Here is a 27,969-nt window from a genome sequence, read left to right on the forward strand (position 1 = left end):
TGCTGGGTCCTAAGAAGGCTTTTTGAGGAGAGGATATGCCACCTTTTCAGGAAGGTGGTACCACCTTCTCACTTAAAGATGAATTTACCACAGCTTGAACACAGCCAATGGTAATCTTTTGGGCAGCTTTGACCAATCAGGAGGGACCATCCATCTGGCAGCACTAACACCCCAAAGGACCTTGTCCTTGAGACTTATATTTCCCCAGATACTAGGGCAAGACCCAGCCTCAGTCAGCTCCAAAGCAACTGACCAGGCAGAGTCCAAATGGATCTGAGTCATTTTATCCATCAAATGCTTAGAGCATTCCTCACAGTGGCCCATTACAGGTAGTCCTCATTTAGTGACTGTCTCTTTTAGTGACCATTCACAGTTACAATGGTGATGAAAAAGTAACTTTATGACCAATCCTCACATTTACAACCTTCACAGGTCTGTAAAGCAAAGGAAAGCTGAAGTAAGATCATAAGCATGGTCATGGTTTCACTTAGTGACCACTTCGCTTAATGACTGAGTTGCTGGTCCCAGTTGTGATCACTAAATGAGGACTACCTGTACATGCTCTTCATGCCCATCCTCCCTGAAACGGTCAACCTTAAAAGAGCTGCTGCTCAGCATTTTGCAGCTGCAGTAAGATTGTTAGGGAAATTCTCCCCCCCCACCAAAATATTTCTTGCACTTCTGGAAGCCTTGAGACGCCCAACAACCATTGCATAAAAGGCTGCTGAGTGGTGTACTAAGGGCCATACATGCAAAATCTGTGTAGGACAAACATCAAGGCTAAAAATAATTCCCTTTTTATTAAAAAGAATTAATAAGATTACTTCCAATGCATTCAGTGGAGAAAATAAATCCAAGAAACAAAACATATTCTTCCCTGTCTTTTGGACATGACCAGGGTCAAACCCAGCTCCCCTCTCTGCATAATCCCATCAGACCCAGACTGACCCTCCCTGCCCCCAGACCAAGCTCCCCTGCAAGCTCATCTAAACCAAAGAATAAAAGCCTCCTCCTAGCTCACAATGTAGCCCAAGGGCAGCCGGGATAAGGAAGCTGCAACAGAGCAACAAGCTGAGAAATCCCGACCTTCTGTCCTCAATCAGCCTGCGGACCTCAACATTCCATCTCCTTTAACAATGGATTTCCTCAGTTCTGCTGCGCTCCGGGAAGCCCCGTTTTGCCTAACAATAGAAATAGTCCCAGGTACAGGGATAAGGACCTGCCTAGCTTCCCCAAATTGGTCTGCAAAACAAATTCCTAGGATTCCTGCCTTGTAGTTCTCAACTTCATAAAAATCTTTGCCTTCCCATTGTTTGGGGTCACTCTTCCTTGGAAAGCATGCACCTAAGGATCAATAAAGTGTTGTGCTGCAGGCTGATACCATGACACTCTCTGTCTACTAAAGATTTGCTGGCCCTTTGGGGACACCCAAGGCCAAGGCTTGGGCAGCTATGCCCTACAGCTACCATCTCTCTCTCTTCAGAAAGCACCTGCTGTTTCCCTACATAAGCAATAACACTCACCCTGAACGTTGGACATATTTGAAGTGATATTGATAAACTTTTGCCGATTAAGGCTGGGCTCTAGTCCAGAATACTTACACTACAATTAAAGTATTATAGGATACTTAAAGCGTCTTTATAACAAACCAGTATATGGCTCCTCTTCTGGATTGTTACTTTTGATGGCTGCTTTGTTAAATGGCCACGTGCCTTGTGTCAAACTTTGTCAAATTATGCCGTGTGCGTCTCCTACGTTAGCAATACGTACTTTATTATTTCTTTCTACTTGTCCCTACACGCAGCTACAGTACTGCCCTTTTGCCCTGTACCTTGGCAAAAGCCGTTGTTTCCCTGCCAATAAATTGCCACTAACTTTGGGGAGGTGGCTGACATCACAGACACGCAAGCACACAGCCTCCCGGCCCAGCCTCTGAGACCGCCGTCGTGTGTAGGGGAAGGAACATTACCCTAGCCGGGTAATGAAACATTTGCAGGAAAAGAACCAAGCTCAGAGAACCCCAAGGACTCCAAAGATCTCCTCTCTCACACGACTGGCCGCGGAACGCGTGCTGGGCAGACCACGGCTTACGGTCTACGGTTTCCTACATTGCTCCTGCAGCGAAGAGAAGCAGCAGCAACCCCTGTTGTCACCACCCCACCCTCACCCCCGTCCAATCGCCTTCCTCGGGTGGTCGTCATCTCTTGACTGATGGGCTGCCCAGCGCGCGCGGATATATACGTCGTCCCCTCTTTCCCCCGCTCCCGCTTTCCTCACTCACGGGCGCGCTCTGCGCTTTGTCCCAGTTTGCCCACTTCGTTCGACTCAAGGGAGAGGGGCGGAACCTCAGCGCACCCTGGCCAATGGGGACGTCCGGAACATTGAAAGGACGAAGAAGGTGGGGCGCAGAGCACATCTCTGCCGAAGGCCACGCCTCCCCGTGGGCTACTCCTTCAGAGCCACCTGGAAGAGGCTTGCGCGAATGGGACCGCCTTAGGGGCAGGCGGACTAAAGGAAATATATGTAAATTGAGCTTTGAGAGCTGGTATGGTGTCACAAGAGCGCGAGGAGGACGTTCCGTTCGCGCCCGCTGGCTAAGTTCTGGACCGCGCTCCTCCTTTCTTGACGCGGGGCATGTTTGCGCTGCCTCGGCAGAGCTGAGGAGCGAGGACACCCAAGCTGTAGCCCAGGCCGCCTCGGTGCTTCGCCTTCGCGGTTATGTCTCCCGTCAGCGAGGAGGTGGAAGTGGGGAACTCCATCCCCACCCCCTCCCCTCTGGAAGAAAGTGAGTCGGTGGGCGAGAAGCCGAAGCAGGAAAACGGAGAATGGTGCCCGCAGAAAGCCTCGCTCGGCTCCGGGAACGGAGAAGTCCCCCTGGTGATTGGGCTCGGGGCGACGCAGGGTCCTCCCGAGAAGGCGGCGCAGCAGGGTGAGCCCCCGCAAGTGCACCAGGGGACTGCCGAGCCGCCCGAGGGAGGCTGGGGCTGGGTTGTCATGCTGGCCTCCATGTGGTGCAACGGGACTGTCTTCGGGATCCAGAACTCGTGCGGAGTCCTCTTCACGTCCTTTCTGAAGGAATTCGGAGACCCCGAGGACAAGCAGCTGATGTTCAGGACAGGTAAGAGGGAAAGAAAGGTGGACGCCGGGTGTTGCCCTTCCCAGCTGCCTTTAAAGCAGCCAGTTCTTGAGCACAGCGGAAACGCGATGAGAAGGAACTGAGCAGCTCTCCTCAAACTCGTGCGGTGGGGCTTGTAGTCCAAAACATCTGGAAAGCCCCAAGCTGGGAAGGCTGAGACCGAGTGCAGGGCAGTTAGATTCGCGCCTCCCAAGTGAGAGTGCTGCATGCCCTACCAACAGTGTGCTGCCAAGCCCCAGATCTCTGCTGGCAGTACTGTGTGTATAGACAGATGTACAACGTGGCTTGAAATTTATGGCAGAACATATTTTTACATTATGGCAGACCAGTTTTAATTGTCTGCAAGAAAACTGCATGCCTGTCTCCGTGTAGTCTTCTGGAGGCAGCCTGACACAAAGGACAATTTTACAAATTTTTAGTACCATAAAACTCTATCTCTCATTTCTATACAGTAATATGGTCTGGGGGCCCAACTGTGAATTATTAGTTTTGTTGACATCCTGTGTAAAACACACAGAGGACTGGTGTTTGGAACACTTTCTCTCCAGTGCTGTCACCTTGAAGCTTCTCAAGCTATTATTATTATTATTATTATTATTATTATTATTATTATTATTTATTATTATTATTTAATGGTGTAGTTGCAGGGATGGAGTTGTGATCTGACAGTGGCTTGGGGAAATTCCTTTGTAAAAATCTAGTTGAACTCTCTTTTGTATTTGTGCCACAGGGGTAGCATAAAGCATCAGCTCTGTAACCTGCAGCTCCCCCTCCTCCAGCTTAGAGAACGGAGAAATTACTCTGTTCGCTTGTGTAGGAGAAGAAAACCTCATCCTAGAGGCAAGGATAACCTGGCAAATGCCACATTGTGTTCTCTAGGGTTATATGAATGCTACATTGCTACTCAGTTGTTAGTTGAGCAAAGCAGTAAGTTGGACAGCTTATGAAGAACACACTGGCTATGCTTGTATGTCACTCTGAACTACAACAGGCTAGCTAGAGTTTAGCTTAGTGTGTTGTGTGAACCCAGAAATTTGGCTTAAGTAAACCATTTAAATAATTTAACCATGTGTTAGTGATCCTGTAAATACCACCAGTACAACTCAATACTCAAAGTGAAACAATATTTGCTGGGCAAAATTGTGAAATATAAATTTAAGGCAATTATATAATGCTTAAAATCATGCCATTTCCACATGAATAAAAATGCAAGAAGGAAAAAAAAACTGTTAGAGCATGTGAATTTAATTTAAAAATATGCATAGGCAGCCCTATAGTGTTGCTGTTATTTTTGTACTACTTACACCTTTATTTTTGTCTTTGGTTTGTGGAAATAAAGAACTGATCGAAATTACTAACGTGTAATTAGAAAAAAGTTTTTATAATTCTTTTTGTAAATGACACTGCCTCCCAAATTAATTTGAATTGGAAATTAGAAGTGTTATTAATCCCAACTTTAATTATTTTAATTTGTTTAAGAACACAGTATTACAGATCTATATGTACATGATTATATGAACTTTCTAAGGATAGTTTAGCAGGTAGTATTTATGACAATGTGGTTTTTTTCCTCCAGTAAAAAAGGTCAAATTGTGTTGGCCATCTGTTGATCTCAGTGTAGACTATAATTCTCTATCTGCTTGCATAAGAGTATATCCCACTGAACTCAGCAGGAGATATATCCAGATATACATGTATAAGATTACATTGTTGGTAGGTCACTGCATAGTAAATTTTTGGAGGTTATCACTCAGCTTTACATTGCAAATCTAAGCATTATACAGATTGTTCACCCAATTGCCATTGGTCTGATTTGGTTTAATATTTGTGTGCGTAAAGGAAAATTAAGTAACACACTTATTTAAATTCCTGAGAGCACTTTTATTAGATTATTCTGAAAATCAGTTTTTAGCGGAAACATTTACTTCCACCTGGGAAGAAGATATAGATATACCACTATAGCTAATCTTTTTCTTTTTAACCCAATTAGTTATATCTTCCTATTATAATTTCAATGACTGCAAATGTCTGGTTGAAACTGAGCATGAACTTCATACAAATTACAGGCAATGTGATCCCATTATTCTTGCTCACTAGTAAACTTTGGATAATTGCTTTGACTTGGGCTTGAAGTATCTTTCATTCTTATGAAAGTATCTAGGTTAGAAAAGTATCAACTGCTTAAGTATTTTGAAAAGTCTAACAGAGTGCTATGAACCTCCCATGGATGTTCTTTTATAATATAACTGTTGAGCAACCTTAGGATTGAAAATGGTGCACATAATGAGCATTTTTGGAGGCTACATGATGTTCCGTGTGGCCTCCAAAAGTGGGGCATAACTGGCCATTTGATTTTGAGAAAATGAAAATTCTCTAGCTCCAGCATGTTTATCAAATATTTCTGGATCTCAGACCTTATTACAAAATGTTACTTCTACCTCTGTTTGTAACACATTGCTTGCTATTCAAAAATTGTATCAGATGACCTAAATGGTTGCCTTAGCTTGGTACTGAATGTAATAGAAATGTAATGACAAAACTTTATTGTCCCTAGTTGGAATATATTAATATTTTTTTAAGAAACAAGTTTATCTGAAGTTCTGTGATATATGTAAATTGTAATGTAAATATATACTTACATTAAAGTAATCTTTTATATTAGGCAAATAATGTGAGGAGGGCTTGTTTTAGCTAAGTCCTAGCTAGCATAAATTGCACCACGAAACTGATACAAGGTGAATTACTACAGATGGCATCAAGCATGGGCTGAACAGACTCGAGTCTCTCGGTAGGGCATCTGAAAACTGTCTCTTGTTATTCCATACAGCAATAGAAAAGTGAGTGCGGTATAGTGCAGGGACTAGTCCAGGCAGTTGCCAGGACTCAGCACTGACTCAAAGGCACAAATGAAAAAAAATAAAATAAAATAGGGGAAGAGGGGAAACAGATGGTTTGTCAGGAACAAGATCTAAGGATGTAAGGAGCAGAAGAGAGGATGCCACCTGGCTTCCCTCACTTAAATATATTTATTGCTAAGATTTAAAGCTATTATTATTGTTATTGTTCTTGATCACACAGTCAGCCAGATGTTTAGACTGGATTTGGCATTTTTATCCACCTATCGAGTCCTTCCCAAGGACCTGGGATAGGCAGATGTTGTTGTTTGATGGTGTTAAAGGTATCGTCACAGGATGTAAGCTGTTCCAAGTAAAGCTGCCTTTTCTGATTGACTGATGGTGATTTTGTCAATGCGGATGGTCTTCAAGTGGTGCTCCAGATGTTTTGGGATTGCACCTGAGGCACCTATTACTATTAGTACTATTTTTGCTTTCTTTTGCTATAGTCGTTCTACTTCTATTTGCAAAGTAGAAATGCTCTGGGACTTTAGAATTCAGACAGACAAGCACCTGCCACACAACACCCCAAACTTAACAATTGTTGATAAGAAAGACAAAAAAGTCCAGATAATGGACATTGCAATACCTGGAGGCAGCAGAAGAGAAGAGAAAGAACTGGAAAAAATCACAAAATATAAAGGCCTGCAAATTGTTATTGTTATTATTATGGTTGGTTATACAGTCAGCCCGATGTTTAGACTGGTTTTGGCATTTTTATCCACCTATCGAGTCCTTCCCAAGGACCTGGGATAGGCAGATGTTGTTTGATAGTGTTAAAGGTATCGTCACAGGATATAAAATAATAATAATAATAATAATAATAATAATAATAATAATAATATCTGATTGCTTCAATTGCAGGGCTAGAGCAGAAATAGACTAAGATTCTATTGCCTTTGTACTTATGGCAATGCTGTTTAAATTCATGTGAATGTAACAAGTCTCTCTGTTGCTTTCACAGCATTAGTGGATGGGCTTAGCATTATATCTGTCTTATGACCAGAAAATATTCATACTGAGCCTCTTGAGAACCATGCAGAAGAAAAGTTTGAATGGTAAAAGCCATTGAAAAGGGGTGAAATAATGAGAATATATAGGAATGATTCCAGTGCTGAGTGTGGGTAATAGAGACTTTTACAAACATGTGGCAAATAAAAGGAGCAACTATGTTTTTCTCAAACATGTTTAAATATGCATTCATTCAGCTTCAGATCCTTCTTGTGGCTCTCATCAAACAACTGCCTCTTTGTTAATCCTCTGTCCCAAACCACCCATTTCCATATATTTTGCAAAAGAAGTTGCAGAAATTTATATGGTATGTATTTGAGGGTCAGAATCCCTAAATACAATATTTCCTTATAGAGGATAGAGAAGCACTGGCATGCTGAAATGACCAAACAAACAAACAAACAAAAAGAAATTTACAGAACAAAATCTGCTTTAGAGGACTTGAAGATACTGTTAGGTATTGTGAATAAAAGCTGAATATAATGAAAATACTTGTTTTATTAAAGTGAGTGAATCTTGAAGTTAATATTGCTTTCAAAAATGTATTACAGGTAGTCCTTGTTTAGTGACTGCCTTATTTAGTGACTGTTTGCAGTTACCACAGCAGTGAAAAAGTAACTTTATGACCAGTCCTCACACTTATTACCTTCACAGGGTAAAGCAAAGGAAAGCTGAAGTAAGATCATAAGCATAGTTGCGGTTTCACTTAGAGACCGCTTTGCTTAACAATCAAGTTGCCGGTCCCACCTATGGTTGCTAAATGAGGACTACCTGTATACAGTGCATTTGGAAAGTATTCAGACCCCCTTCACTTATTTCAATTTTGCTCTGTTGCAGTCTGATACTACAATCATTCAAATTCATTTTTTCCTCATTAATCTACACTCAGTATCCCATAATGACAAAGTGAAAAGAAAATTTTAGAAATGTTTGCAAATGTATGAAAAAGGACATTCATTGAGAATACAGTTTATCTTTGAAAGGCTGAGGACAGTTCAAAATCTCATGAATGAAAGACTAAAAATGGCTTTTCTATTAAGCTCATTACCTGACAAATGCTACCCTTTTGTAGCAGCTCAGAATTTACAAGGGATGAATTTGCCTCAATTGTTTGGAGCAATTGGAAGTGAAGCGAGGAGACAGAAAAATTGTTTGTATTTCCATAAAAAGTCAACAAAAGACATAGGTTACCTGGCAGAAAAAGGGAAACATGAGCAGAAGCCATTGATTGCTCATCAGCACAACAATAAACCCATTGTTTGTCATTCCTCCCATAAGCCAGGGCAGATAGCTAGATTTTGTAAAAGCAGAGACAAAAAGGATTTTCCAAAGGAAGGCATTCCAAGGAAAAATTAGCTCTGCATACAGTTTTCAGAGCAGAAAATGCTCTTGGAGCTAATTCTAATGAAGTCAAAAGTCAATGGATCTTAGATTCAGGTGCAAGCCAACATCTTTGTGGGAACAGAGATATCTTTAGTGAACTGAATGAAGAGTCACAAGGGAACATTGCTCTTGCTGATGGGAATTCCATCTTAATAAGAAGAAAAGGCAAGATACCCTTGAGATGTTTTAATGGAGAAAAATACAAAGACCTCATAGTGACAGATGCATATTATGTACCATGATTGACAACCAATTTGCTGAGTGTGCAATCATTAAACAGAAAAGGATTCAATGTAATGTTTAAAGCCAATAGAACATGTGAAGTAACCAGTGGTAGGCAGATTTATGTTACAAGCTTTGAGAAAAATGGAGTGTACCAGGTGAACTGTGAACAGCCACCACCAGATGTCAGCCTCACCTGCCAACAGCAGCAGAGAAAGGAGGACATCAGCGCCACCATCTGGCACGAGCGGTTTGCACACAGGGACTTTGATGCAATTTTTAGAATGAAGAAGGAAAATATGGTAAGAGACCTTGAACTAAGCAATCGTGAAAAATACCAGTCAAAGTGTGTAGTGTGCATCAGAGGAAAGGCAACAAGGCCTGCCATACCCAAACAAAGGGAAAGGCGTGCAACTAAACCACTTGAACTTATCCACTCTGGTTTATGTGGACCTCTTCAAATATCAGCAAGTGGAAACAAATACATAATATGTTTTATAGATGATTTTTCCAGGTATTGTGTAACCGACCTGATGAAAGAAAAGTCCCAAACTGGGGATATGCTGAAGACATACGTTGCTATGGTAAGGAATAAATTCAACTGGACCCCTCAAGCCCTTCAAAACGACAGAGGCGGTGAGTTCATTTCTAACACCATGCAGACATACCTAACACAACTAGGCATAGAGCACAGATTAACCACTCCTTACACACCAGAGAATAATGGAGTCGCAGAACAAAAGAACAGATCATTGATGGACATAGTAAGGTGTATGCTGTTAGAGGCAGATCTACCTGACAAATACTGAGCAGATGCTGTTATCACAGCTACATACTTGCAAAATGGATTGCCAACCAGAGCCAATAAGGTAATGCCTTTTGAACTTTGGCATGGGCAAAAACCAAACGTCAAACATTTAAGAGTGTTTGGATCTAAGGCCTATGCCCACGTACCAAAAAAAGGAGATCCAAACTAGACCCTAGAGTTGAAGAAGGAGTCATGATTGGCTACGCTTCAGGAAGCAAGGGATACAGAATCCTGAACCCAAAGATGGGAAGAGTAAGCGTATGCAGAGTGATATACTTTGATGAGAGGGAGAGAGGCTGCTGCACTCAGGTGGATAATGACTGCGGAGAAACCAACAGCAGCAGTTACCAGCCTGAGATGTTCAGCCTGACACCAGAAGACACAACCACACCAACCCAGAGGGAGATGGAAGTCCAGGAAGAGACTCCACCAGAGACAGATGATGAGGCCAAGGATGCAGAAGAGGGTGAACCACCAGTCGTCACTCCTGAACCTGCTCTGAGACGCTCATCATGACCCAACAAAGGAGTTCCAGCTGACAGACTTACTTACCTTGCAAGGTCGTCGCTACCAAGTGAACCCGCATCGTGGAATGAGGTGCTGCAAATGCCAGCAGATGAGGCAAGTAAGTGGAAAAGGGCAGCACAGGAGGAGCTAGATGCTTTGTACAAAAACAAAACTTTATTTAAATTATCAAAAGGCAAGAAGGCCATAGGTTGTAAGTGGGTGTTCAAGGCAAAACAAGATGAGAATGGCGAAGTACAAAGGTACAAGGCCAGATTGGTAGCAAAAGGCTACTCACAGAAATATGGACAGGACTATGATGAATGTTTTGCTCCTGTTGTGAAACACACCACAATTAGAATGCTTCTAAGTCTAGCAGCATCCAGGAACATGGACATCGAACACGTAGATGTTAAAACTGCATTTTTACATGGGGAGATAGAAGAAGAACTTTACATGACACAGCCTCCAGGATTCACTAATCCCAATACCAAGCATCTCGTTTGCAAGTTTCAGAAGGGGATTTATGGCCTGAAGCAGGCAGCCAGAGTGTGGAACAAGAAGTTAAAACAAATACTTCTTGACCAGGGTTTCGTTCAAGGAAAAGCTGATCCCTGCCTCTACACAAGACACAGAAATGGGAGGGTTGTGTATATACTTTGTTATGTGGATGATTGAATGATTTGCCACAATAACAAGAGGGACTTTAATGATATTGTTTCTCAACTAAACAGAGAAGTAGAAGTGAAGCATCTTGGGCAATGCCAGCTACTACTTAGGAATACAGATTGAGAGAGAAGAAGATGGGAGCTTTCTTCTGAGTCAGAACCAAAAGATTCTAGAACTGCTGGAAAGCTTAGGATTGCAAAATGCCAATCCTGCACCTACACCGATGGAGACAGCTTTCCACAAGCAACAAGAACCCGGCAGTCTCAGAGAACGATGAATATAGAAGTGCCATAGGAAAATTGTATCTAGCCACCACCACTAGACCAGACATTGCAGCTGCAGTGGGCATTCTATGCAGAAAGGCAAGCATGCCCACACAGAGAGACTGGACTGGTGTCAATAATGCTAAATAATACTTGTAATATTTACAGTCTATCCCAAACATGTTTACTGGGAAAAAATCTCCTTTGAGTTCAATGAGACTTCCTAATACTTCTACTTAAGACTATAAGACTTGATTGTAACTCATGCAGCATTCTCTCCATTCTTTCAAACTATTCTCCAATAATAATGATTATGTTTATCTTGTAAGTAACTGATAACAAAAACTGTAATGGGATAGGGCCTCAGTAGATTGATATTCTTTCCAGATAGCATGCAGATATTCAATTTTAGAGCTGACAACTTATTCAAATCTTTATTGATTTTTTAAAAATTAGTTAACTATATCCATTAATTTTAAATTTACATATTAATTGAGCAGTAGATCTGGAAAAAAATAAGCGTATTTGTTTTTAAAGGCTGGCCATATAAATCATACAAACATCACAGAGGAATTCATTTTTCCTGCAGCTGAGCCAGTGCATTCTACAAGAGGAATCTCCTTTCCATTTGTTCTGGGGACATGCTACAAGATGTTGATAGTTTTTCCTATAGGAGAAGATAGCTCCATCCCCAGTTCATCGCACTGCCTTGATCCAGAGAGCCTTCATGCCCAGCATCTCCATTAGCCATCCATGTGACCAGAGTTCCGTCCATAAGCAGGGTCATATTTTTTTTGCTTCCATGCCCTTCATTTGTTTCAGTTCTCCATCATGTTTAATATGCTCTTAGCCATTGGAATGAAAAGCTCCATGGTATCTAAACCTATGGACAGAGACTTGCTACATTTGGACAGATCAGAGGACTACTCCAGCAGCTAAGGTAGAGCAAGAGGAGTGCTCCCCAGGGGTGCAACAATGTATATCCTTGCCACCCCAGTATGCTTCCTGTAGCCAAGTGCAATCAATTCATTTTCACTAGAGCCTTTCTTCTATGAGCCAGTCAGCTATCTCAGTTTATCTCATCTCCTTAGAGAACAGGATGCTCTGCCAGGGTATGAACAAACTAGCAAAATCTGCTGCCTTCATGGCAGATACTAGGAATTTAATATGGCCACTAAGATGCAACTGTTGGTGAAGAATTGGGACACAGCCTCCAAATCAAAACCAAATCAAAATTCCTCATGTTGGAATCCTTCAAAAGTACCAACTATTCAGAGTTCCTATTTCAAGTTTTGCACATTAAGACTTGCAGAGCCTGTGCATCAAAAAATTTCAATACTGATGATGTTACTTAGCCTAGTAATGGAACATCTTCAGGAAAGCAACCAAGCCCAGAGAACAATAAGAGCCCAACTGTTCAATCCTGATTTATATATAGGCTCTACTATTGAAATTTCAATTTGTCAGATGTTTCTTCTACAAGATTGTTTTAATTGTAAAATCTAATCTAAAAATCTCTACAAACAAATTTGTATTGCAAATTCATATTCCAAATTCATATTGCAATCTATTCATATACATACACATTAGCAGCACTGGGGAATATATCTCACTTATACACTAATAATAACTTTTTGATATATCTCTCCAGATAACAATGATGATGATAATAATAATATCCACATAGCATTTGGCAAGATAATCCATCCCATTAATTGTACCAACCTAAAATGGGATTTTATCCCAGCATTCTAACAAAAGTCACCCTGCCCTTCTTAATGCTTATTCCTTGCCACTACTTCTATGCAGGAAAGCATCACAGCAAGCTTCACACTTTTCCCCCAATAGGACTAACCAGGGCAGAGAAGTAGGATTACATGCAGAGGCTAGTTTTCACACATACAGTCAAACTTAGTTCACAGAACTGTTTGGGGTCTAAAGTGAGGGAAGCCCACCCCCACTGGCATATGTTCATCCCCCATTCTCAACATGTTAGGATGAAGAAGTTTAAATTATCCTTTCCCATATATTGAGCTGGATCCCTTAAGAAAAGATCTTTAAACAAAAAACCAAGCTCAGAGAACACCAAGACCTTCACATGATTTTATGTATATCTACTCTGTCTCTTCTTATCTTCCCCAAAGTCATTTTTTGTATGGAAGCCACTTCAGCACCCTAATAATTTTGGTTGTCCCTTTTTGTACTTGTTCAAGCTCTACATTATCCTTCTTATATCCTTACTGTAATACATAATATAATAAGTAGCTAAAAAGAATAAAACAGAGGGACACAGTGCTGAAGGGCCCCAAACAACAATTGGGTGTGTTTGAAACATTGTTCTAGGAAAGCAGTTCAGAAAGACAGAGCTGAAGAATCTAAGTTGGCTCTGTGGTTGATGTGCTTTGTATCCAACACTGTTGGATAATACCAAATACGCCCACTTGTTGCAATTGTTTAGAACGTTTTGGGTGGTTCATGCGTGATGCTAAGCTATAATGGGATTTGTTTGCTTTTCTTTAGCATAATGCAAGATCCTACCCAGAACTTATCCAGAAAAGCCACAATTGTTTTAAAATAGTTTATTATTCACACTATACCTTTATTGTCACACTTGAATTCAGCTTTCATATAGCTTCTGAACCTTTCTCTTTGGAAATGTAGGATAGGTGATGCATCTAGTTATGAAAACTATATGAAAGCTGAATTTGTGCACTTTTTGATTAAAAGTATCACTGTGCCCCTGAGAGCATGTTTTCACAAGAATTTAAGGTAGCGGTAATTTACACGTGATTCCTCTACGGTTTTGAAAAAAGTCAAAAACTACTTTTTAGAATCCCAATTCTCCACCAGCTTTAGCCTTTGATATAATAGACCAGAATATTCTTTAGAAAAATTGACAGATTTTTATCCTACATGTTGATTTACATCTAATTTAGGGGAAATTCTGTTTAAGGATGCACAAAACATTGACAAGTACTGAGCTATATAGACAAAATATATAAAATAAATAATAAAATAAATACCAGAAACAATAAATTAACAGATGTAGATCAGACATAGATACATACAGTAAAATAAAGCATAATATCCAATTTTATGAATCCAACAGGAAAAAAATAAAAATGATAATTAGGACTCTCTGGAATGCAGTGGCACAGAAATTTAATAAATAAACATTTGCAAATGGATCTTATGTCACAGTATCTATCATAGGCAGTAATGAGATATTCAGTCTGAACATTCTAAAACAGACGGGTACATTTCTACAAAAGTTGGCCAATTTTCAGAAGTAATTTCCAATCAGAAAAAGAATAAATTTGTTTTTTTTCTATAAATTCCCAAATAATTCTTCTAACAGAGTTAGTTTCTATCTCTGAAAAACAGTCAGAGGAACTGGGTATGTTTAGTCTAAAGAGAGAGAGAGAGATTCAGACTTAAAATAAGAAAGAATTTCCTGACCATGAGAACAACCTGCCTCCTAATGTCATGGATGCTCCATCACTGGACGTCTTCAAGCAAAATTTGGACAACCATTTATCTGGGGTGGTGTGAGGATTCCTGTCCTGGCAGGGCGTTAGACTAGAAGACCTCCCAGATCCTTTTCAATTCTATGATTCAGATATGCATAATTGTTTTTCTGTATAGTACAATAGTTTGGGTTTCCATATGCACATTTTATTCACATATCCACTTAGTTTTAATTCCATTTTTATAGTTATTTTATATACTGTATCCATTTGGGGTTATTTGTTCGTCTACATTAAAGCAAAGCTGGTGTGACTTTTTTCTGCCAATTTTTTCCATATCTTATTTGCTAGCTTCTTATATTTTTTTGCAATAGTAATAATATAGGCTGTTGTTCATTAAAAATACAATGAAAGCTCTGAAGCTATAGTGCATGGTGTATAACTGATTTGTACTCACACAGTATTTTTCCTTAGATATGTGTATGTTACAATTTAAAATAGCTAAGGTTAAAAAAAAAAAGCACATGCATTATGCTACTTAAGCAACCACCTGTCTCTTCATGTTTCCACCTGTCTGGTAAAGTCAGTACAGTGGGCACACTCTGGGTTCCATCAATTAAGCTGTATCACCTTGCAAGACCCAAGAAGTGTGCCTTCTTGGTAAAGGCTCCTGCCCTGTGGAGTGATATCCCCCCAGAGATCCATTCTGCTCCCACCCTTTTAACCTTCTGCAAATGGTTAGAGACCTGGTGGTTCTCTCAAGCCTTGGGCTAGGATGGTGACTGAGCCCCTTTGGATTTTTGGGTCTATATTCTGGTCAACTGCATTCTTTTTCTCTGATTGTTTTCATAGTAATTTCTTTTAAATATTTAATTTTAATTTGCACAAAGCTGTTATGGAATCGGGTGGCCCTGAAACTGAATAAATGAATGCATAAATAAATTTTTAAAAGGAAGTACTCAACTGGCTTAAAAGTAATGCAATGTTTTTCAATTAAAACAGAGCGTTAGATAAGGCCAATCTTCTACTTCCATACACAACAAGTCAGGAAGCTATAAAGAAGCACTTCAGGAATCCAGGAAGAGATAGAACGTCTTCATAGGATAACTAATGTATCTAGCAGGAAAATAAAAAACAGATAAGGAGTAGTTCAGAACCAGCCAGAGTCATTTTCATTTCTATACAGCATCCATTTAAGATGTGGGCAAATTTCCCAGATCACCATGTGACAAGCTAGTTGCGTTCATCTTTTCATGCTGATTTTTAAAGACAGAAGCAACCCCAAAGTAAAAAAAAAAAAAGCAATGCAGTTTCTCCCATCTTTGAAACCCTGAAGTATCAGAAAACTCAGTAAGCAAATTAACAGCAACAATTTGCAATACAGCTTCAAGCTCTTCCCCACCTCTAGCACCTGGTTACAAGAAAGACAGGAAGCCAAAGAGAAATGTGCACATTTGACAGAATTTTCCATCTTAAGTTCAAATATCTGGGTAACCCTCCATCCTTTTCAGAAGAGCATCAAATTTGTGCCAGTGCAGTATAGTGGTTAAGTGTTGGATTTGGAACAGGGAGTTCGAGTCCACTCTCAACCATGGAAACTCATTGAGTAATTTTGGGCCAAGCATTTTCTCTCAGCCCACCTAATTCACAGGGATGTTTGGGGGATAAAATGAAGGGAGAACCCCACCTTGATCTGTTGGAGAAAAGCATGATGTAAAACTCTAAGTGCATTATAGTACATTGTTTATAAAGGGTTTTGTGTGTGTGGTTTTTGTTTTTTTGTTTTTTTGGCCTTCAAATCAGTGGTAACTCCTAATGGCCACCTGGACCAGTCCCTGCAGTTTTCTTGGCAAGTTGTTCTCTTTCCTTTTTTTTCAGAAATGGTTTGCCCTTGTCTCCCTCCTAGGGCTGAGAGAGAGAGCAATTGGCCCAAGGTCACCCATCTGGCTTTGTGCCTAAAGTAGGACTAGAACTCAGTGTCTCCTAGTGTCTACCTCAACTACTACACCAAACTAGTTCTCTATGAAATTATTCCCTCAGATATATTCAAAGCAGCGTACAGTTTGGCATTTGAGAACAACTTGACACCAGATTCATTTCTGCAGTTTCTTAGCCAGACAAGCAAGTTAGAGGCAAGTGCAAATCCAGAGTCATAGAATAATCACAGATTCCAAACTGACTTATGAAAAGTATGCAGGCATAATCTTTTCAATATCACTTGCAAGGGAATGTAAGCAGAAGACTACTATTACATTGGTTACTGTGGGAACAATGTTTTACCTACATTCTTAAAGAATTCAGTGAATGCTGGTAGGATAAGGTAGGAATCTAATAGAAGCCTGGCACAGTATACGAAGATCTAAAACAATGTGGTGGCAAGATGGTTTGTTAAAAAAGATCTATACAAAGGAAGAATGGGAATTGTCATGAATTTCAGTATTCCTGTGGTCAATACAAGGTGGCAGAATAGGCAATGTTGACCGATTTCAAAAAGCTAAACAAGGTTGGATCTGATTAGTCCTTGGGCAGAAGACCAATAGGAAATTCCAGGGCTGTGAGCTATGCTTGGAAATCATCATCATCATCTTCATCATCATCACAATAATAATATCCCAGAAAGTGGCAATAGCAAACCATTTCTGTACTATTGGACAGTTATATATTAGCAACAACCATCACCAAGTCCCATCAGGCACAAAAAAACCTTCACTGATGTCAGGTCATTGTCACACCTTTATAGCCATCAGAGGGCATTTATTTTATTTTTTAATGAAAAAATCCAAAGGGTGGCCCTTGCCTGCCCCTGATCTGGGCTGAACATTTTTGAAAGAAATCTGGAAAGTCACTTCTGATGTACTCCATCATGCCTCATATTAACTCAGTGAGAGGAATGTGTAGGATATCAGTTTTTTAAAGAATTCTCAATAAGGTCACAAGGGGTTCACTGAAATTGTACAAAGTGATTAAAATGGAATCCTGCCTGGGGCAAGAAACAAGCCTCTTAGAGGAGGAAAAAACTTGGTAAACTTGTATAATATAAGCAAGGTGCTTGCTATGAACAGTTTGATTCATTCTTCAAGAATGTAGTTGAACAGATCTGTCTCTATTTGGACACCTACCTTATGGAAGGTCTATTTGATGTACCTTCTTAACATATTAAGGAAAAGAGGAGGTTATACTTTAATTCCCTCAACTACCCTCAAGAAAAAAACTGAAAAAATTGGGTTCCATCACTGGTGATGTCCCTGGGGCACCAGATACAGTGGTACCTCAGGTTACGAATGCCTCTGTTAACGAACTTTTCGGGTTACAACCAGCTCCGGCCGCAAAAATTTACCTCAGTTTGCGAACTCTGCCTCGGGGTACGAACAGGATACGCGGCCATTTTCCGTCCCGTGACACAGTCCGCGGCCATTTTTCTGCCCGACACGTGGTCCACGGCCATTTTTCCGCCCCTGACACGTGGTCCGCGGCCATTTTCCACCCCTGACACGTGGTCCGCGGCCATTTTCCGCCCCTGACACGTGGTCGTAGGGAGGGGGACTCTCCCTCCAAGCAATAGCTGCCTCCCTGTCCTCCACGCCAGAACGGATTAACGGTAATTACATTGAACCTTATGGGGAAATTTCCTTCGGGTTGCGACCAATTTGGGGTGCAACCAGAGTCACGGAACGAATTAAGTTCGTAAACCGAGGTTCCACTGTATTCCCTGAAGTCTTTGGGGGTTGGGAAAAAAATGAAACTAAATCTCCAGCTAGAGAAAATTATCCCCTCTTCCAACTCAGAGGGATGTGCATGTGAATATATAGGGCAGGGATCATCAATGGTGGGAAATTATATCCAAAACTCTGATTTTTGAGGACATGTTCTGGGTGTTATTTCAAAATAGCTTGACATAGCCAGTGAGAAAAATGAATTTACCAGAATGCAGCCACCTTCTCTTCAGCCACTCCTCTTTGCTACCTCTGCTTGGTTTTTTTTCTTTTCTTTTTCTTTTTCCAGGTAGACAGGCAGGCATACTTCCCCCAAAAATGTAGAGACTGCAGCCACCTGTCTTTTTTATTTTCTAACAGAGCTTACGAGATGAATTTGAAGCACAGAGGAATTCTTTGAAATAAAGATGATGTTAAAGGCTGGAGCTTAACAACCATTGATTGATTGATTGATTGATTGATTGATTGATTGATTTATAGTCTACCTTTTCTCTTGAGAGCTAAAATCATTTCAAGGGGGTAGGGTGGGGGCAGGCTTCTCTCGCTTTATACCCAAAACAGCCCTGTGAGGTAAATTTACAGTGACTGTATTTTCTTGGGAAAAATGAACCTGAAGAAGGAGCAAATCTGAAAGAGGTTCATAAGGATAAAAAAAATGTTTGTTTATAACTGCTTTACAAAGGAAAATTCAAGAGCAAAACCAAGAAAATAAAAAATTAAATCAATCTAAAGGACAGCTTTCTGAAGTAAAGGATTGTCCTTTATAATAAAGGACGTATGGTCACTGTAGGTAAATTAGACTGAGGGAGAATGTTTGACCCAAAATCACCTACTGGTTTTGTGAGGGCCTCCAGTCCAGGTCCAACACTTTAACCACTACTGGCTCTCCTATGTCAAGTTAAGAATACTTTCAAAGTGAAAAATGTCATGAGGGCAGGAGGTCCTTAATGTGCCAAGGAAGGTATCTATCAGCATATGGACATTTCTGGGTATTTTGTACCCTCAATATAAAACATGTAAATTCACAATTATCCACAGTAGGCTCTGAAACTAATTTACTATAACACTAAATAGAACTTGCAACACAATATGCTTGCAGTTGTCATTATTCTTTTTTCCACAAATAAAACATTGGAAGGCAATGGGATTGAATTATGGATTTTTGTGCGGAATCTAGCTATCCTGATGGAGATGAGGCCATGGAGATGATCATGAGCCAGCATGATCAAAATTCTGGGAAGGCTACTTTAGGGTATGCAGGTTCTGCAGAAAGAACAGACTACTCAATCTCTTGCGCTTAAAAAAAGCGAAAAGATTTTAATAAGTAGCGTAATAAAAGGGATTACACTTTTTTAAGTAGAGGAAGGAGAAAGACCTTGTCCATAGATGCTTAATTCCATTTTGCCTTTAGTTTGAGAAAGTGTGAAATGAAGTATAGATAGTGCTTGCTTAATGACCATAATTGGGACCAGAATTTCCATTGCTAAGTGACATGGTCATAAAGCACAACGACATGTGACTGCGTCACTTAGCAATGACAGTTCTAGCAGTCCCTGGTTATCATCGTTAAGCGAATCACTGCAGGTCATTAAGCGAGGACCTCACATGACTGTGACTTCCGACTTCCTGCTGGCTTCCCCATTGACTTTGCTTGTGGGAAACTGGTAGGGAAGGTTGCAAATTGTGATCACGTGACTGCAGGATGCTGCAGCAGTTGGAAATGTGGGCCAGTTGCCAAGTGCCTGGATTGCAATCACGTGACTGCAGGGGCACTGAGATGGCTGCAATTTTGAGGACTGGTCATAAGTAGTACTTGTTCAGCACCGTCATAAGTTCAAACAGTCACTGAATGAGTGGTCGTTAACCAAGGACCACCTGTATAAATATACCACGTGCACAATTATTAGGCAAGTGAGTATTTTGACCATATCATCATTTTTATGCATATTTTCCACCTCCAAGCTGTAGAAACCTGAATGCTTATTGCATTCCAAACCTTCCAAACTCTGTAGTATCAATCTTTTTGCAAGTAGGAAATCATACAATATCCATTTCTATTGTCAAGAAATTATTTCCACCTTGTCAAAATCTCATTCAAACAAACAAAAGATTTAGAAAATGAATGAGTCTTTCAAAAGATGATTTATGTGCACATTTTTTAATTTGTGTACATACAATGATTTATATACCTCCCACTTCCAACACTCAAGGTGGCTTACAATGTATTTTTATAATATAGCTTTATAAGTATTTGCAGATTTATATAAAACATGACTATACCCGTTCCTATCTTTTAAAATGTTAAATTTCAAGTCTACAAGTTATAATTCACTTGCCAGATTTTGTTCCATGCTACCTGAAAACTGGGGTAAGGATACACTGTATGTTCTCTTACTACGTTCTCAAACCTGCCATGCTAAATCAGTTCTAATTCTTAATCTTTTCTACAGCATTTGTGAATTCTTTGTCCATGGGAATGATCTTCTTCTGTTCTCCCATTGTCAGTGTATTTACCAACATATTTGGTTGTCGACAAGTAGCTGTAGTAGGAGCGGCTGTGGCTTTGACTGGGCTCCTTTCAAGCTCCTTTGTAAGGTAAGAATACTAATTTTCACTGACTTTTTGCAGTGCAGTTGGCCTTTGGTAGTATATTTGAGGCATTTCTTGACAACCCTAATATTCCTCCTGCCCAACCTCCCACTTTTCCTATTATTAGATCATGATCTTAAAGGCACTGTTGGGCACTAAAATCCTAGGATAATACTTCAAGTATGACATAATTTTAGTCTTTAAAGACCTGTTCTGGCTGCCTTTTTTTCATCAATTTAGGAGCCATTTCTGGGGTAAAGTGGGATTCCATGGAGATGAACTTTTTCTCATATTGCTTTATGGTATTTCTGTATTAAAACTGAGAAAGCTTCTTGCCCCAGGGAATATTGTATGTTCAAGAAAGTAGTGAGATTTTCCATGGAGTGTTCCTGAGCTATGAACTCTTTGCTCTCTGTTTGTCAACCCTTTGAGGTAAACTGAGTTAGGAAATAGATTCCACACAGACGGCAGGAACTCTACTTTATGGTTGCAGTGTATAGTAACAGAATCTTGAAAGCCTGACAGTTTCTTTCTTTCTCCTCCAAACCTTATACTAAAGAGAATCAAGGCAGAGCAATCTTGAGTTTCTTTCTCACACCTTCCTCTCTTTTAGGACTAAGTTGATGTTTATGTAACTGCCCTTACATTCCTTCTTCCATATTCCTCTACACCATTCTTGCAAGACAAAATCATTCTGATCTTCCTTTTCAAATCTGAAAGGAGTGTTCAAAGGAATTTGTAAAATGTCATTGGAATTGCAAAATGCTGTACGGTATTGGGAAAAATTCTATTTTGCATGCCTGCATCATTCAGGGTACATATAAATAGCACTTTATATCTCAATTCCATCTGAATTTTTAATAGAGGTATTTTCTCTATCTATTTAGTTAAGCACTTCTGGAAGTGCAACAAGTATGTTGTTTCACTTCCAGCCTCATCTGCCAGTTCCAGTAGCTGGAAATGGTTTCTATACATGTGTTTCAGTCATGCTGAAGCTTCCCCTGACACTTCCAGTAAGCTAATGAAAGCTCCAGAAGATGCTTTTTGTATATGCCTGCAGAAAAAATAAACAAAATGCTTATCAAATTTGCAGAAGACATGGATTTAGCTGGGATAGCTAATATCCTAGAATACTAGTCTCCAAAGGGGGGGACACACAAGATGATCCATTGGTATACAAGAAAAAAAAATAGAATATATTTATTTATCTCATCCTTTTAAAATATCTATTTTAGGGGTATATTTTATAATGCACATAATATATTATTACAGGTAGTCCCCAGTTTAAGAACGAGTTCCGTTCCCAGGGTCTGTCCTTAAGTAAAATTTGCATGTAAGCCAAAGCAGTATTATTGTATAATACTGTATAAGTAGTATTGCGTAAGTAACTGAACCCATTGTGTATTTAACTTGAATCATTGTGTATTTAATTCAAATTTTGCTACAATAGGCTCCATTCTTAACTATGGGTTGTCTGTAACCCGGGCGTTCTTAATCGGAGGACTACCTGTATAATAGTACATGGATGTAATTTATAAATAATCATATATATAATGGGGATGCTCATTCTTTCTTTTTTTGTTTTTTGTTTATTTATAAAGGTATGAGATCAAAAATGTTTGGAGACTGCTACCCTGAAAGACAAAAAATTCAGTTTGATTTAATCTTGATAAGTTAGAAAAATTGAATGAAAATAACAGAATAAAATTTAGCAGACACCTTGTTGGCATTGTTCTTCTCTTAGGAAATAGAAGCCAAATGGTCACGTAGGATTTCATAGGATGGGAATACAACCTGAATATGAATCAACAGTGTGATGTGACTGTAGAAAAGGGCAAATGTAATTTTAGGCAGCAACAGAATTATAATTTCCAAATCAGGTGTAATGTACTCAGGTCTGAAGTGGGCAAGAGTACTTTGGATCTGACTTAGTCACTCTTGCTGTAGGAGTCACATTTCTTCCTGGAGCTCCTACAGTAGCCAATCAGGCAATTACATGTTGAGTTAAGGAACTGTTAATGCCAACAGATGCAGAGTGCCCATACTGGATCTGAAGCACCCTTGTCCACTTCAATTTTGAATAGAGCAAATCTCTACTGCCACAGAATTTTTCACTGTCCACATCCCAGTTGAATATTATGACCAGCATCATACTTTAGGGAACATTCAGTGAAATTAGAACAGATGGAAAGAAGTTAATCAGGGAATGGAAAGTAAGTCTTAGGAGGAAGAACTAGATACATTTAATTTTGAGAAAATGGGGTAGGGAAATATGATAGTAGTTTTCAAGTACCTGAAGAGGTGTGGCATACAAAGGAAGATTAAGACCAATTGTCCATTGTGCCAGAATTCAAAATATAGAATAATGCTTCTAAGTTAGAGAAAGACCCTTTAGGAAAAACATTTGTAGCATTTCCTTTTTGAAGGCAGGAAAATCTCCCTTCTCCAATCGCTTAACTATCTGCAGTCATCATTTGTCATATTTTTCGGTAAGAAGTAATGAAGTGTGGTGATGAACTCCCATATGTTCAAACAGACACTAGACAACAATCTGTAAAGAGATGCTTTATGTTGGAATCCTGCAGAGACCAGGAATTGATCTCAGTAGCCTAAATGCCTCCTTCCAGTTCTATCGTACTGTTATATACTTCCTTACTTACATGTGAATATTTTCTTTATTTAAGAAACTCAAAACAGCATATATTCCTACTTTATTTAGTGACTGACCCAAAGTCCCTCAATAAGGTTCATGGCTGAATAAGGACTTGAACCTGTGTTTCCTCAATCCTAGTTTAACATGCTACGATCGATCGATCGATTGATTGATTGGAAAACAGGGAGAGATGTTACTTTCTTCTTTCTTGCTTTTCTGTTGGAAAAATTAGGTAAACAATTCTCCATCCTCACCCTCCAAAATAATTTCACTTAGCATAGTTTAGGTTTGGGTATATTTCTATTGCAGAATATGGACTTGTTTTTTTCTTTTGAAATATTAAGGCCAAACTACTGGTTTTTAATGTATTTAATCTTGTTTGCTATGATTTTTAATTACTCTAGGTTTGTACTGTTTAAATGTATTGAATTTTTTTTAGTATTGTAAATAGTAATGAGAGAACTAAATTATTGTTTTTTAGTTTGTTACTAAATTAAGAATCCATTATTATTAACTTGGGTGAAACATGGTATTTTGTTACATTAGTTTGTATAATAATTCTAACTTATTCTAAGGTTTTGAAGAATTTGAGCAGGTGTATCATATTGTATCTTGGAATGTGGTATGCATGATATTTGTTTGTGTATTTGTTTATTTATTTATTTATTAAATTTGTATGCCGCCCATCTCCCCCAGAATTATAGTGTTCCTTCCCACATATTGTGACACAATCCATTTCTTCTCTGACTATCTTACAATAATAGATCAGAATGGCAGAAGTAGTGACCAAAAAAGAACAAACAGCAGGAACAAAAATGCTAATTTGTTATGAAGTCAGAAAATATATTTATTGTATATTGTATTATTCAGTATGTATATTGAACTATGGAAAGATTACATTTTTGGATAAAAGTTGGCTCATGTAAACATTACAGAAATATAGCCTTCTGCCAGCATCCTAAGTACTAAATTACCTTTGATTTTCTAACAATATCCAAAAGTCAGTATAAAACAAAATTGAATAAATAAAAAGGAAAACATGCAGAGGACCATAATTAACACTGTTTTCTGTTTGTTGTAGCTCACTTGGACCTCTCTACTTCACTTATGGAATCTTGTTTGGTTGTGGCTGCTCATTCACCTATCAGCCATCCCTGGTCATTTTGGGACATTATTTCAAGAAGCGCCTGGGACTGGTGAATGGCATTGTTACTGCTGGGAGTAGTTTGTTTACTATAACGCTGCCTTTTCTTTTAAACGCACTGGTCCACTCTGTTGGCCTCTCTGGCACTTTCCAAGTCCTATGCATTTTTGTGTTTATTCTCTTCCTGGCTTGCTTTACTTACAAACCTCTCATGCCTAGTGCCAAACAAAGTGGAAAAGGGAACAAGTTCAAATTACCTCCAGCGAAAGATGTGTGCAATTTTTCCATATTCAAAATTCTGAGTTATAGAATCTGGGCTCTGGGGATTCCAGCTGCTTTATTTGGATATTTTATACCTTATGTTCACCTGGTAAGTATTCACTCTTCTTTCTGTTTTTCTATTTTATTGTTTATGTAACTGACTGTGACAAACTTTATGTTAAAAGTGTTTCTACTTTAAAAAGCCTTTTTTTAACAAAAGAGCAGTAAGATTCCCTGCATTTCCTTCATTTTATTTATTTTGTTAAAAAGCTACAGTATATTAAACCAGGGGCGGTGAGAAGGGGGTCTTCAGGTGATTATTTGCAGAGCTTTGTTCATAATCTTAGTTTAAGACATAAGACATAAGCTGAGATATGAATGAGACTTTTGCTGGCACAAAGAGCCCATTTTTTTGGATCACTGTTAAATTAGGAAGTCTCCCAATCAGCCATTATTTCCTGTTTTATCTGTGAAGTTTCATAGTTTGAACTCTGTTTAAGATCCTAACTTATGCTAAAGCTAGTATTTAGTTTTTTGAATAAATAGGGACCTAATTAATTAATGCATTATATTTTGTGTGGTATAAAAGGAAGAGCAAATGAACTGTTTGTGTGGGCAAAAGGTCTTGGCCTATTTAAGTTGAGGCGTAGTCATATGATATTATATTCATATGATATTTTATAAGACATTATAAACTTAACAAATCATTAGGACAACTATAACATGTGGACAGCAAGAATGGATTTGTTCTCATATGTCTGATCCTTGGCAGAAATACTGTAAGGCAAAGTAACCACATAGTTGGGTGATAAGCCTTAAAATCAAGATATAAGATCATGTTTATTACTTAAAATATTAATTAATGCACATTTCATTTAAAAATAAAATTTCTTAAATCCCTAGAACCTGTACAATTTTTCTGAAATCTATTCAAATTAATGAATTTACAATTCTGAAACAACTCTTTGGTTTAAAAAAAAATCTCTTGAACCCTTTTCATTCTGGTTTATATTAGGAGAATAGACTTGGTTGGTCAATTTCAAAATTTCTAAATCTGTGGCTCTTTGACCTCTTAGTAGCATGTTAAGCCCATGGGCTGAGATAACCGTATGTCAGGTGAGAAGAAAAAATTACATCTGTGCCTGACCCTCTATAGCACAATAGAACTGGCAGCATATAGACATAATTGCAACTGTATATATTACCTCAGTTCCAGTATTTATGCAGTTCTTCTTTGTCTCTCTCTTGCTTCCTATTATACTTCTCCCTTTCATATCTTTTACTATACTCAGTTTTTCTTTGCTCTGGTAGCTTCCCTCCTTTCTTTCTTCCACTCACATCACCTTGGGTAAGCTACAGTGAGGAAAAGGAATCCATTCAGCCATCTCTACTGCAGTATTTTATTCTCTAGGCAATGAATACTGACAAGAACAAAGATAGAGGGCAGGAGATCTGACTCATTCTCAATTGATAGGGCAGACTGCTCTGTATTTAGGATGTTTGCATGCACAGTGCTTGGCAAAAAAAAAAAAAAAAATGAAAACATTTAGATTTTAATTGATACTTTTAATGCCTGGTAAACTTGATAACTAGTCTGACCTTGCTGACCTCGCTTCTTCAGAGAACTTGCCTGATGATTTGTGAAGCTCAGAAATTTGTGGTGGAGAAACCTGATGTTGAATAATTTGCTATTAGAATTGTTTAAACAATATAAATTTCCATCTGTCCATAGAAAGGAATAGAGTTTCTTGATTTCAGTGTCTTGCCTTTGAATATTTTTTCTTAATTTTTCCTTGTTCCGCACAGGCAGTAACTGAGGCTTTCTTTGTGTACATCCATGCATTTTTCTAAGATTACACTGACCTAGTTGGTTGACCTGAAGCAGTAAATTTGGGGAATAATCGTTCTAAGTGCATTTCCTTTGATCCCTTTGAAGCAACTTGGTGGCACCAGGGGAATAATTCTAGGTTGAGGGTAGGCGTATGGATATCTTTCAGGCATTTTGTGAACATGACATGAGATCTGAATGTTGGACAAGATGGTGTTACCCAACACAAAACAGCCGGCATTGGAGCCGGGCACAAATTCAGACCAAGGGTAGCTGGCATTTTTTAATTTGACTCTGAAGAGGCCAAGCCAGGATTGGCAACCTGGTTGGGCAAGTTGAAACTTTTAGAAAGTTAATTTTGAAAGTAAGAATTTTCAATGGCTGCCACAGAGGAGGCTTTGCCAACTCACAAAACAGCAACCAGAAATCCAACTAGAAAATCTGAGAATCAGTGTGGTGTAGTAGTAAAACTGTTACACTAGGACTGTGAAGACCCAGGTTCATCCACTCTCAGCCATGGAAAGACACGGAATGACTTTGTGACAGTCTCTCTAAACTCAATTTACCTCATAGGGATGTGGGGATAAAATGAAGGGAAATCCCCCTGTAATCTGTTTTGTGTTGTTGTTAAGGTGCTGTACTAGAAACCAGGTAACCATGGGTTCCAGTCCTCCCTCAGCACAGAAATTAACTGGGTGACTTTGGGCCAGTCATTTTCTTTTAACCCAATCTACCCCATAGGGAAAAAACAGAAGGAGGAAGCATTATGTACACCATCTTGAGTTGTACAAAATAACTAAAGCCATGGTGGGTGGGTAATAACTGTGGTACATGAAAAATACAACTTGAATGAAGGTGGACTGATATTGTAGAATGGAGTCGATGAATCCATGCAGGGAAGTGAAGGTATAATTATGAGTGAAAGGGCTAAATTATATGTCAGAAACTATTATTGATGATGTATAACTTGTAGGTATGTGTGAAAGTGGGAATCAACAAGTTGGTGGTTGATGCATGTTACATTCCAGTGAATGGTGATAATGGAAGAAAAAGTGATGAGTTTGGGGAAAGTTGTGCAACATTCTGAATGAACACAGTTAGCAAAGAATTAGGGAAAAATTGTTCTGTTAGGTGATATGAATGAATGGGTGGGAATGAGACATGAGAGTACAGAAAAAGTGATTGGACCATTCAGAGGAGAAACATAAACATTGGTATAATGCAGTGGGAATAGAAATACTTAAGTGTTTGTGGTACAATGTGAAGAGATAGGATCGAGAATGAATGGATACTGAATGAATATGGATTGAATGCAAAAATAAATGACCAGTATGAAACAAGTACATTAAGGTGGTTTGGTCATAGAGAATGAATGAGGATTAATTGCAAAACCAATATGAGGGAAGAAAATATGGATGATGAAG

At 39.1% G+C, this 27,969-nt stretch overlaps 1 protein-coding gene across 1 annotated transcript in view; it reads left to right on the forward strand.

Moving 5' to 3' along the window:
• The first annotated feature begins 2,443 nt into the window (after positions 1-2,443).
• Positions 2,444-27,969, forward strand: part of SLC16A10 (solute carrier family 16 member 10) — a 46,085-nt gene continuing 20,559 nt past the window's right edge. The window contains exons 1-3 of the mRNA XM_007426587.4: positions 2,444-3,118; positions 20,521-20,665; positions 24,394-24,826. Coding sequence (XP_007426649.1) covers positions 2,719-3,118; positions 20,521-20,665; positions 24,394-24,826 — 978 coding nt within the window. The 5' untranslated portion in view covers positions 2,444-2,718. The remainder of the gene's footprint in view (positions 3,119-20,520; positions 20,666-24,393; positions 24,827-27,969) is intronic.

Source organism: Python bivittatus, unplaced genomic scaffold (assembly GCF_059951505.1).
Source record: "Python bivittatus isolate LINGU-HERP-01145 unplaced genomic scaffold, Pbiv_v1 ctg000020_np1212, whole genome shotgun sequence".
Lineage (NCBI taxonomy): Eukaryota > Metazoa > Chordata > Lepidosauria > Squamata > Pythonidae > Python > Python bivittatus.